Source organism: Diadema antillarum, unplaced genomic scaffold, assembly GCF_040938485.1.
Source record: "Diadema antillarum isolate AM-2024a unplaced genomic scaffold, OU_Dant_1.0 scf00000189, whole genome shotgun sequence".
Taxonomy (NCBI): Eukaryota; Metazoa; Echinodermata; class Echinoidea; order Diadematoida; family Diadematidae; genus Diadema; species Diadema antillarum.
In genome coordinates this window covers 534,561-548,421 of record NW_027271078.1, presented here as the reverse complement: position 1 = coordinate 548,421, position 13,861 = coordinate 534,561, and the positions used below count along the sequence as shown (strand labels likewise).

Here is a 13,861-nt window from a genome sequence, read left to right as displayed (position 1 = left end):
TAATTCCTCACTTGGAAAATAACAAGGAATATTCGAGAAGTAATTATTGAGATATTCTGTATTTTCTTATCATTTTCTCTTTTTTTTTAGCAGCGTTAATCACAAATATCTCAATTTAACAAGAATGGAGTTAGCTCGTCTTGTTTGATAGCAAAACTGTTCATGATAGTCTACATGAATACTTGGCGATGGTTAGTCAGAATGCAATCACGCGATAAGCGAGGGTCGAATTTATGAGACTGTAAACAAAAAACCTTGACGTCTATTAATTCAATATCGTTGGAGAATGTGACTGGCCGTTGACTTTGGCTAGAGTGAAACGATGCGGTCTAATGACTAGTGAATGGTCTAGGTTATACGTCAACATTTTCTTAAGACAGCTGCGGATCCACACAGTAAATATACATTTTGCACACACGTATGAATATGCACATGCACACATGGCATACACATACATAACATACAACAAAGCCTTTATATTCAATTCTATGTCGTACCCAGGCATTATGCTATTTTCATGCTATTTTCAACAGGCTGAGAAGGCTGTTCGTAAGAGAACTCCGGGGACCCGCCATGTATATGAAGAAGCCCCATCGCTAGCTCGCACAGTCGGCAACAGAAGAGCACCGTATTCCTACCCGTCTAAAATGTCCCTAAGTTGTTGCTAGTTCAGAATTAACCGATGCAATCTTTGGGCAGGTGAATGAACCCAGCAATCATCTAGCCTACGTTCATATCTTCCAGGGATAGCAGCTGTAACACAGTCAACACACACACACATGTATACACACGTATGTAGAGTAATACATACACGCACACACACATACGTACAAAACTCACATTCTATGCTGCATAGAAGCAAAGTGCTAAACATGCAATTCTCGGCGTATATAACGAAACAAAATAGATTATACGATGTAGATCGAGTACATAGGCGAACTCACCTCATATTTCTGCTGACTAGCTCGCAGTCAAGCTGTCCTTCATCTCCAAAGCCTTTTCCGTCGATTGGAAAATAATTCGATTTCCACAGTCTTTTGTGAGGAGCAAGAACAAAAGTGGCAATAGCATGGGAGAAGTGAAGCACCTTAAAGGGACCGTACAGCACTGCTTGAGATGGGGATTTAGGTTTATAACATTTTTTTGTTGTTGTTGTGAGGTAATGAGATACGAGTCCTCTTATAAAGAGAGAGAGAGAGAGAGAGAGAGAGAGAGAGCAGGCAATTTCAAGGATTTAACGTTTATTTGATGAAAATTTGCCCTGAAATGGTTGAGATATCCAAAAAAGTGAGCAAAATAAAATTAACATGCTATGACTTTTATTAGGATATCTTTGTTTTACCTCTTATCTAGATATCTCAGCCATTTCAAAACTGATTTTCATCAAAGAAACTTTTGATTCCCCTTATATAATTCTGAACTTTTTAACATTTCATGAGAGTAGTTCTGAATATCTCGCAAAACGTTACAAGTTGAATCCTCACCTCAACCAGTACTGTACAGTCCCTTTAAACTATTATACTGATATCATAGTTGGTTGCTTTTTTCTACGCATCCACATCATTTTTAAGGGCACTTCTTATAAAACCACACTTCAGGGCACCTTTACGCCTGTACATAAATATGTCAAAAAGGCTTGACTTTAGAATTACGTTCAAATCTGATTGGAGCTTTGCAATGCGTTATTCGAACTATTCTGCAAAAGACAATTTCAGAAAAAATAAATCCTAAAAATACATACTGGCGTTAATTCATTAACTATGGTAGAAACATTGTGGAGTTTTCGATCAGATCTAGACAGAGCGGATGTTATTATATTTGTCATTGCGTCTATCGATAAAGTCTTCCCTGCCATGGTTCATTATGACGTCTAGATTGTGTAAATGAATTCATGAGAGAACATGAAACGCACCTTCAAAGTAGCATCACTTATCTGAAAAGATATGTGACTCTTCAAAACTGAGGTTAAAAATGGTTGATTTAGAGCAGCATGTTCTTTTATCCATGAGACTGAGTGCGTGTATTTATTTTTACCTGTGTAGGGAGTCAGTGGCTATCCAGGGTACAACGAGCGTAGATCTGAGTATCCTGTTGGTCACGTGAGATCTGAACCATGACGTAAATGTCTCCTCATCCGGATTGTCTGTAATTCGAGGCCACGCCCCTTCAAATGCATCGATGACGTATCTGGGACACGCCGCGTCTGAGATGCTCAGTGAAGTAAAATCGTTGGTGGCAACGCTGTAATAATGGGATTAAAGTCGGACTGACAGGTATAAGGATTGTTGTTTAAATGTTAGGAGTACGTCATCAGCATTTGATACTAAAAAGGGGTGACAATGTGTTACAGAAATGCAAAAGTACACCTCCACTTACCTGAAATCATAATGGGTCATGGAGAATAAAGCGTCTTGTCCATGAATACCTGTGTAAATTAACGAAGAGAGCGCTGTTATTCTTTTTTTTTTAACTGGAGTCCCTTAAAGAAGGGATTGTAGTCTCAACTGTATATACGGCATATGGTTTTGCCTTTATGAATATAAAACGTATGATCATTGAGAGATACTGAGAATATTACATTTCAATGATTTTGAAGTTTGTAAAGGAGCAAAGATGTGTCGCCTGTTTAACACTTGTTTGCTGTAACACAATATGATAGCATAGGCACTTGGTCGCATTCGAATGTCACGTTCAAAGTATTTGTTGCGATACCCTCATTTTATTTTTTTTTTTTTGCGGCTCCATGCAAGAGCTTTGAAAAATTTTCCGTTTTGATAAATCTGTCGTTCAAAAAAGAAGACGAATGGTCAATCATATGAGGTCGAAGGATATGCCGTCGCTGTAAAGCTCTGATTGCAAAGATGATGGATGGGCCAAAAATAAGAGGTTCGATATTCATTCGGATAGTAGACGTCGGCTATCTCCCCTTCCGTTTCTTAGAATATTCCACGCGTATTTGTATCCCTGATCTTTGACAGGGTTATTTGTTATCACACAGGATTTATTTACTAAAATAAAGAAAGCTCTTACCGAAGTCATCCATGTTCAGCGTTGAAAGGATGGTCCATGGTACTTCATCGTCCGTTTCTATCAAATTTGTCGTATAAGTGGACAGCAAGCACAGGCAAAATTAGAATAGGGTCGAGGTTGGTTGGAAGCGGGGAGGGATGGGGGGGGGGGAGAAAAACATGGAGGGTACATAAAAACAGAGGTCAGTTACCATGGTTACAGCAAACAGAAAAATTATAATTGAATGTGAGCGACAGACTTGTATTTTCTTTTGTCTTGTTTTAGCCTCATTCTAATTAACACTTTTTCAATTGAAATTCGTAAAACAAGCACTATTTCGTTATTCGTTCATTCAATTTAGAATGATATAGTCACGTGATCACGGACATGCCGCACTCGTTCATTCAAATTCATTTTTGGGCATCCAATTTAACATCTTTTGCAGTCAATTTAGCACGCGTGTTTATGTTTGGTTCTTTCTTTATTTTTTTGTCAACATAGTTATTGTTTTGCAAGCGTTATTACATTTCATATTTTCGTACTTATTTTAGAGATTTTGGCAACAATTTTTTTTCTTCTTCAATGTGCTTAGTGATTCTTCCAGTCCGAAGATATAGTGCATCATGTGACCACAACTTATCTGGCCGTTGAGTACTTAATTCCGAGTGTGTCGGCCAGTTCTAGGAAGTCAAGGTTATGATCATCAAATGTCTCTATAATTCTTTTTCTGTCTTCTTGACAAATACGTCTGTATCTAACTTGTGCTGTCATGACTGTAAGAAGATGAAGTTAATCTGTAGTATTGGTACATGTAGGCCTAAAATGACATGTATGAAAGAAAAGGGACGTTACAGAACAACAAACTCGAGTTATATATGGTAAAAAATATGATACTTTTACTGCTTAACAGCGCATGGATGAAACAAAGAGTCACATAGAAATACGCGTTTAAATGTTATCACCTTTTCAAAAAAGAAATAACATGACGTTAATTTGAATGAACATGTTAGGAATTTGACTGCCCATACGCGAAATTGAATGACTGAAATACCCCTTTCGGCCAGTGTTGGCGAATTTGAATGACTGAAGAGCACATGCCAATTTGAATGCTCGTTTTACGAATTCGAATGGCACATGTGCAAATTTCATTGATCGAAATGCTAAATTGAACGACCAACTTGCAATTTTGAATGACAGAATGTGCAGTGACGAGGATTTTCGCTAAATTGAATTAACCTTTTATCAAATGGACTGACAAAAGTGCGAAATTGGCCGGGAAAACCTATAGTAAAAGAATGCATTGATACTCCACAAACTATTCAACGGGGCAGCAATAGCGCAGCAGAAAAGGCAACCAAAGCTCTGAGGAAAGGAATATCTTATGATTTCCTGGAATGCCAGACCGCACGTAGTTATAACGTAAGCTATTATCTGAAGTTCTAGAATGATTTACCTAATATAAAGAATATCGTGCTATTGCTCCTACTTTCACGTGCAAGGATGTCGAAGTAAACAACAAAGCAATCTACTATTCGCCTGCTTCGCTTGTTTTCATCTTGTCATTTTGGCAATTTACCAATCGATTTTATGCGTTGTCGGTTGTGTAGCTGTAACTATCATTCCCTTTATAGGATTCGTGCGTCAGTGCAAGCTGGCATGACATGTAATCAAAGGAAATCTTTCTTAGATAATTCAGTTGCTGATTCACTACGTCCATTAAGTGCATTCTTGAGTCCCTCCTATGTTATTACTTGCGAAGAAGGAGTCCAACGCTTGCAAAATGGGTCAAGATATTAGTCATATTGTCATAATATTAATTTTCAGTTAAGAGTGTGTTAAAAAACAACTTGGTGAGACTAGAGTTGAATTATCATCTGATAAAACAACTGTGCAATATTTCAAATCTTACGGATATGAGGAGTGGTCACGGGAACAACTAGGCCCCTCCCACTATCTCGCCCTCCTGACTTCGTTGCCACGCTGCAATGATATACCGTGTCATCTTCGACACCATCAGTTTCGTTGAACACGTGGGTGGTAGAGTTTGAGATTGTGGCTTCGAGGTCTGTCGCACTGTCACTCGTACACAACACATGAAATTCACTGTAGAAGAAAAAAAGACAACAAAACGCCTGATGTTTAAAATTGTTTAAAGTCTGATAATAAGCAATACATTCTCAGTTTGGGGAGAAAATGGGTAGGAATTTGAAAGAAGTCAACAGGTAGTATTCACGTTTTTATCTTCGCCTCAGTACTTATTGAAAATTAATGCCATTGATATAGAACAATAAAAGTGTTTCCGAACGGACCTTAATATATATATATATATATATGTCATTTATGTCAGGTTAATGTGTGTGTGTGTGTGTGTGACACACATACACACACTATAGCTTCTGACCACACGAGCAAAGAGAATTAAGGGTTTGGGACGAACACCGATCTAGGGCTTTCAATAGCTCAGTCGGTAGAGCACCGGTCTAGTAATTCGGAGGTCTCGGGTTCGAATCCCGATGAAAACCCATTTTCTTTGCTCAAAGTTCTCACTATTTATTATTATTTGTTTCTGGTCAGTTTTCCCTTTCTCGTAAAAAAAAAAAAAAAAAAAATATATATATATATATATATATGTATATATATCATTGTTTGGCACAGCACGAGTGAAACACCATCGTCTTGGCTTGACGCTTTCTAGCTTCAATTTCATTCAAAACTTTTCCTTTGGCCACTAAAACTTTGCGATGCAGTTGATACAGTGCTTCCTATGCCTGATTACCCATATCTAGAATATCGGTAACAAAAGTCATATACTATTATGTCGATGGTAGCACTGAAAGGCTAAATAGAGCCCACTTCATTCACAACACACGAAAAGTTTTAAACATCACGACAAGAGAATGGCTGGAAAAACCACAACAAACTTTGAAAATCAAATTTGCCAGCAATTATCTATTCGATGAAATAACAAGAAAAGATTAAAAAAAAAACTTGGATCTTCCAATCGTTCGGTGGCCCACGACAGTATTGCTGCTGGGGTACGGTTAGAGGATTGAGGCGGTTACGACTTACAAATTTATTGTTTCTATCGAAAAGTTGTACTTCAAACATTAATTGGTACCGGTACCTTGGCGGGTTGACAGCCCCGGGGTAAGCCTTACTGGGAATATCCCAGGTGACTCCGACTTGACGATCTGCGGGAGTGGTGACGTGAATAACCTCCGGAGCTAGGAAAGTAGAATGGAACAGGAACATGCATCGTGTCAGAGAATGTATCAAACAGGGAAGCATTATGCTAAGATTACAGCTCGTTATTCCGAAGGTTCGTTATTCCGAAGGCTCTTTAGTCCGAAGATTCCTTATTCCGAAGGTTCGTTATTCCGAATTTCATTTTCGGATTAACGAATCTCCGGAATAACGAACCTTTGGAATAGCGCCACCTTCGGAATAACGAACCTTCGGAATAGCGAACATTCGAAATAACGAACAGCACCCATGAAATGTTATATCGCAACATGCATGATTGTTACAAAATTCAAGGAATATCTAGTCCACCAATGTGAGCTCAGAAATTGCCCAATAGCTGGCGAAACAGTCGGTAACACTTTGAACAGAATCCTGCAAGCCGTTAAAGATTAAAGGGGGGGGGGGTGGTTCAATTTAGCGTACGGGCATTTTTGTACGATTTAGGAAGCCACATCTGGCCGATGATACGCTAAACAAGTTAAAAAGAATCCACCGAATTTGATTCTTTGAAAAGATGTGTGTTCATGGAGCTTGTATCCATTTTTTCTCATTTCCTCAATTTCCTATATAAAGAGGAATTTTAAGTGGTCTTTTCACGTCATTGAAACGTCATATACTAATCACAGCTCGACACTTACTGCAGAGAAATTGAGATTCGTTAACATTAGTGAAGTGATTCGGGATGCTTGACGAGGCTGATATGAAGTTGACATTTTGAGCGTAGTCTGGGGAGCTGCAGATGCCATCTGTTATGAAGCTCGCAACGGGTACGAGGGCGTTATACACGGAACAAGTGCAGTCCAGTGGTACCCCGGTCACTTGGCTAAAGGCAAAATAAATACATGATATATTTCGATTAGATACTTCATTTTGTTTCAATATATCTTAGCAGAGATGCCAACATTCATGATATTTGTCAATTATCTGCTTGTGTGACAGAGTGCGGAAGGTGTACGTAAAACATCAATTCTGACAATACAGTTCTCCTTTAAAAACTATGTATGTTTTGAAGTTATGATCCTTTTCAATCTTTGGAAAATTTTGTAATGAAGGAGTTTGATCTGTTTAATGTGGAATTTGACATTAGATTTTAGTCTATGCTTAATCAGGAGGTTCGAAGGCATTTTAAGTAGAGTATTAAACAGAATGTAAATGTAATTTTGTCATTATAATGTTAAAGATACACTATCTTAAGTATATTTACTTTACTCTTTGTTGGTTCAAAACAATTATTATTATATATCTACTTTTTAGACATCACTGTTCAAACTCCATACCAAAAATAAATCAAACAACTCAAATAAATTAGAATGAAATATTGTTCCTATATATACAAAAAAAGTTGTACGAAAACATTGAAATCCATATCGCTCTAAGACAAAAGTCAATTTTAGGTTTGCTAATATTACGACGTGTTTTGAAAAGGCGGCCCTGTTAGCAGAGGTAAAGAGGAACATTTAATTTGCAAGAAGTACTAGGAGAGTACTCTCTTCTGTAAAGGTAAAGTAATAGAGAGACATTCTGAAACTGTTCCTGAATTAAAATGATACTTACACAGTTGTTAAAGATGGAAGGTTGTCAAAAGAAGCAGTCCCAATGAATGTGATAGGGTTATAATCCAGATAGCTTTAAACACAGAAAGAAGAGCTCATGAAATTGAAAGCTATTAAGTAGTCATGGATAATATCAAAATTTTGATGAATTTCAGATTAAAAATAAAACCCTACATGACATATTTTTTCATCAATTTATTTTAAATCAAATGCGCTAAAAATCCAATAAATTAGTAAAGTATTTGCGTTAACAAACTTTTTATCCCTTCAAAATGTTTCGTTTTTTGTGCTGAGTTTAACATCATCGAAAAGACTTTATTTTTCTCAATTTCATAGCGACCTTGATCTGAAAGATAGGGGTAAATAAAATGAAATGAGATTAAAGTGAAATAAAAGATATTGAAATTGCGTTCATGTGTTTGAGCAATAAAACTCCTTGAATACACAATTTCACTAGTACGTACAGGACCTCCACCGACGACGAACGAAAGACTTGGAATTTCACGTGCGTGATATAAAACCATTTATCAAATCACACTGAAGTCTTGCTCGTTCCTGTTATATTGATCTGATATGTTGAATCATGCTCATTTTGATGGCAAATTCAGATCAATACAAATGTATTGGGAAAAATCAGAAGTGAAATCAAATAAAACAGTATCAGTGTAAAACATTGTTTAGAACAGTTTCTACACCATTGTAAATTATCTTGCTATATTGACATCTAACAAAATCTTTTATTTCATGTGTAAGAAATCCATGCTGATGATACGTAATATGACTTCAAAGTTCGCAAGTAAACTTACATTTCTCGAAGCTTCGGCAAATTTTGAAATAAACCAGCTGGAATGAATGTGATGTCGTTGTTTTTCATATTTCTGTCAACAGAAGGGTAATATTTTTGTTACATTATTCATTGTCACATTCAAATAATGGATTGACAAGAAATAACTAAATTACAAATGAATCATTCAATGACATAATGAAAAAATTAGAAAAGAAATAATTATACGTATTGATGAAGTAATACGGAGGACTTAGGTTCGAATCCAGATGGAAACCCATTTTCTTTGCTCAAAGTTTTCACTGATAAATTATTCGTTTCTAGTCAGTTTCACTTCATTCATTCATTCATTCATTCGTTTATTTCATTCTTCGGATAAAAAGATTGGAAAAATAACAATCATGCATATATATACAATATGTACAGGTTAAAATGGTAAAAATACTATCAGCGAACAAATACAATAGAACAAACGGAGTGCATTGTAATAAAGAAAAATGAAATAGGATGTATCAGTAAAAGCCTAGGAGGCTTGACAGGTAGATACACCCATAACTTGTCGTATGACATAGAAATATATAGCTACAGTACAGCACAGAATAACTCAATGTGTGTTCGCGCGTGAGCGAGTGTGTGAATGTGAGTGAATATAAGTTGTTGCGTTAAACATAAAACGACAAAAGATGAAACTTATACTTAATTTTAAATGAGTTCAGAAATTGAATATTGCGTAGCGATGGAGGCAGAGAATTCCACATATTTGGTCCAGTATACCGAATCGATTTATACAGGGAATGGGAAGTTACTCTAGATTTGTGGAAAAGTTGTCTATTTCTAGTATCATAATTGTGTACATCCAGATTCAAAGAAAACATTTCCATCAGATACTCAGGTAATGTATTGGAAAAATAACGATGCATAATCATACAAATACTTAATCTATTAATATCATAAATATTTAGAGTGTTCAAACTATAAAATAAAGGCATAGATGGAGCATAAAATTCGGCATTTGAACAGATACGTAGAGCCCGTTTTTGAAGACGGTGCAGTTTGCAGAGTTTGGACGGGTATGCAGTGGCCCACACAGTGTTGCAATACATAATATATGGAAGAATAAATGCATTGTACATCATAAACAAAATACGAAGGGGGACAAAATGCCTTATATGTTGAAGTATACCAATGATCCTGGATACCTTCGAACTGACATGATTAATATGAAAATCCCAGGCAAAATGTTGATCTAATGTCACTCCCAAGTATGTTACTACCGAGCAGTGTTCAATTTCAGTGTCATTTATATACAATGATATGTTGTCATAATTTTCACTCAAATTTTGCGAATAACGAAATACGACATATTTTGTTTTGAGAACATTTCAATGATAACTTATTACAGAGAAGCCAAGTATAAACTAAATTCAAATTTTCATTTATGGAATCAATCAAAACTGAAAAATCAGAATGGGATGATACTAAAGTAGTGTCATCTGCAAATAATAAGAACTGAAAAAACGGTGCACATTTTACAATATCATTAATATATATCAAAAACAGAAGGGGTCCTAATATGGACCCCTGGGGAACACCGCACAATAATGAGTTGCTATTAGAACAGTAAGTATTGTATAAAGTATATTGTTTTCGCCCAGTTAAATAACTATGAAACCACTGGTATGGTATACCACGAACCCCGTAGTATTGCAATTTGGATAATAAAACTGAATGGGAAAGGGTGTCGAAGGCCTTCGATAAATCCATAAATATTGCAATTGCATGCTTATTTTTATTGATAAGATTAAATACCCGATCATATAAATCAATTAAAGCAAACTCAGTAGAATAATGAGAACGGAAACCATATTGATTAGAACAAAGAATATCATTCTGATTAAGAAAAGTGTAAAGCCTATCAAATGCTATTCTCTCCAATATTTTTGCAAAAACCGGTAGTACTGATATAGGTCTGTAGTTATTACAATCATTCTTGTCCCCTTTCTTAAACACAGGGATAACTTTGGCAGTTTTCATACTGGATGGAAATACGCCGGTTTCAAGAGATAAATTACATATATGTACAATTGGTTTAATGATAAATGTGATAACTGATTTTACAATGGAAGCGGGTATGTTATCAAAGCCAGCACTCTTGTTACCATCAATTTTGTGAACAATATCATATATTTCTGATTCAGAAACCGGTTTAAAAAAGAAAGAACGTTCAAAATTACCAGAGAGAAAATCAGAAAAACTCATAGACGTATCTGATGTATCAATCGAACGAGACAAATTTGGACCAACATCCACAAAATGTTCATTAAAAATATTTGCTATTAAAACTTGATCACATATAACATCATTTCCTTGTACTAAAATTTCAGGCAGATTACTATCAGTTTTTCCCAGAGTCCGGTTAATAAATTTCCACATACGTTTTGAATCAAATTTAGTCTTATGAAACTCATCATAATAATATTTTCTTTTAGCATGTCGAATAACAGAGTTCAATCTATTACGATATTGCTTATAAAATGATTCATTACTGTTGTTTGGGTTCAGTTTGTACAATTTAAATAATCTGTTTTTCTTCTTGATTGATTTCAATATTGCACGTGTGATCCAGGGCTTTTTAATCCTTTTATCAACAGAACCCCTTTTTCTAAGCGGCATATGTTCATTCAATATAAACAGAAAACGGTCCAAAAATAACTCATAGGCAAGATTGGCGTCGGTCAGCTCAAGGATATCTGACCAGTCAGCTTTCGATAAATCGCCCATCAGTGATGATAATGACAAAGGTGTTATTTTCCGTGATAATACACTATGCTTTTTACTATTTGGACTCAACGTAGCTAAAGAAGAAACAGAAAAAACTGGATAATGGTCGCTCAAATCAGAGAGTAAAATACCAGAAATGAAATGATGGTCAGAAGAATTGGTAAAAATATTGTCTATAAGAGTAGCTGAATTAGAACATACACGGGTCGGTTTACATATCAGGGGGGAATACCCCATTGAAAAAAGCATATCAACGTAATTCTGAATGACACTGTTTTGGTCATACTGTATCAAATCAAGATTCAAATCTCCCATAATAAAACACACTTTCGACATTGCATTCAATGTATTCAAAACTAGATCAAAGGATTTTATGAAATCACCGACATTTGAAGAAGGTTTACGATATACTATTCCAATTATTGTCTTGTTCTTAACTGCATCCGTGGTTTCAATGAAAAGAGATTCTACGCCATCAATAGACAATTCTACATCTTGTAAAGTTTGAACAGACAGATTTTCTCTCACATATAATGCTACTCCTCCGCCTCGGCCTTCAATACGATTAGCTTGGAACATATTATAACCCTGTAAAGAAAAATGATTTGATGTATTGCTCATCCATGTCTCAGTTACTCCTATAACAGAAAAGGGGAACTTAAGAACCTGTAAATCTTCACAAAGTTTATCAAAATTCTTATTCAAACTTCTAGCATTATAATGAATCAAGCTAAGCTTGTTCATCGACGCATTAATAGATATTGAATCACGAAACTGTTCGAAATCATAATAATTGCAATCAGGGGTGTAATTTTGAGAATAGGAATTCTCATCGTCATCAGAATTGACCGAAAAATCAGTGCCTAGATACTCACAGAAAGACGCCATTAGAAGACAGAGATAATGAAGCTTTATTGATTATTCACAAAGTGTCGATGTCGCGGAGAGAAGTGATCAGTTTCTTGGTTCCGTTTTTTGTTATTGTGAAGATTCTTCCGTCAGATGACCATGTTTGCGTAGTGTTCACGTGAGAGAGTGCTTTGTAGTACAGTTCCTGCCTTTCAGATGTCAAGTCTTCGCGGATGACAATTCCTGTCCCCTTCAATCGCGACTTGGCAGCATACATCTGGTTACGAGCGTTGTATCTCGCAAATTTGACTAGGAGTGGTCTGGGTTTTGCAGGTGACTGATGGTTGGTAGATCGATCGCCGGAGCGCGGCTTGGAGGTGATCCTATGGCTTCTGTCTAGGTCCCGAACATCCAGGTCGACACCGATCTTGGTGGCAAGAGCGAGGATGGCATCATCCGTATTCTCCTTTGGAGATTCTGGGAGGCCGTATACTCGTAGACACTGACGACGTGAATACTGTTCCTGTTTCTCCAGCTCTGATTCCAAGTATTTGATCTTCTTCTGGAGTTTCTCCGATGATGAAGCAAGTTCACTGATCTTTTCGTCCCTTTGCTTCAATTCTAGCTGAAACGAAGCATGAAGTTCATCCCCGAGTTTCTCGTAGACAGCTGTGTAAACGGCGTCAACTATTTCCTTGATGACAGATTCTGAACAAAGGGCTTTCATCACTTGCTCGGAAATGAGCTCTTTCATGTCGGCGGTCTTGACATTGTCCGTGCTCGCATTTGCATTCACACTTTCACTTGTGTCGGCAGCACAATTTGCATTTGAATGAGGTGTAGTGCTTGAGTGCCCAGCAGCAGTAGAGACGTCTCTGCCGGTACAACCTAGACTGGAATGCCCAGCCAGGTCGGGGGAGTCCTCGGGGGAATCTTCGTCGATGGTTTCAACATGGTGACCAGATTTAGAAGATTTCTTCTTTAGTCTCGTTCTCGACGACGACATGGTTGGAGACGACTTGGACTTACTCTTGACGTGGCTTGTGATGTGTGGAAACTTGCAGTTTGTACATTGCAAGTCAAACAGAGTCGAAACGTAGATACAGTAAACCAGTAATGACACGGTAGAGACACACGGTGCTAACACACAGCCGCCATTTTCTTTCGTTATGATATATTCATATATATATATATATATATACATATATATACATAAATATACATATTACGTCAGTGATTATTAACAGTGATGTATTTCACACAACAAAATTAATGAATTGCAGATTATTCATGATGAACAAACACACAAAAAGACACGAACACACACAGAAACATATTTGTATTAATATGACGGTGTGTGTGCTAAATATATTGTTATACCAAGTGAATAAGAAAGAAGGAATGTAAAAGAGCCTATCAGGGCAATTACTCCCGGATGACAATTCCCCCCCCCCCCCCCGGCTGAATAATTTTGTGATAAGGTAAGAGTATTAAGGTTAGGGTTAGTACTAGTTAGGATTAAGGTTGGGGTGACGGGAAGGGTCAGGGATAGTTATCCAGGGGGTAATTGACCAGTAGATAGACCTGTAAGAGAGAGAGAGAGAGAGAGAGAGAGAGAGAGAGATAGAGAGAGAGAGAGGTA

The 13,861-nt window shown here is 36.8% G+C and overlaps 1 protein-coding gene across 1 annotated transcript in view; it reads right to left on the bottom strand.

The window, feature by feature from the left end:
• LOC139723423 (uncharacterized) overlaps positions 1 to 13,225 on the bottom strand; it is a 39,865-nt gene extending 26,640 nt beyond the window's left edge. The window contains exons 1-6 of the mRNA XM_071634670.1: positions 12,297 to 13,225; positions 6,891 to 7,075; positions 6,134 to 6,233; positions 4,978 to 5,112; positions 2,035 to 2,241; positions 945 to 1,034 (exon numbers count right to left, since the gene is read on the bottom strand). Coding sequence (XP_071490771.1) covers positions 945 to 1,034; positions 2,035 to 2,241; positions 4,978 to 5,112; positions 6,134 to 6,233; positions 6,891 to 7,075; positions 12,297 to 13,225 — 1,646 coding nt within the window. The remainder of the gene's footprint in view (positions 1 to 944; positions 1,035 to 2,034; positions 2,242 to 4,977; positions 5,113 to 6,133; positions 6,234 to 6,890; positions 7,076 to 12,296) is intronic.
• Between the last annotated feature and the right edge of the window lie 636 nt (positions 13,226 to 13,861).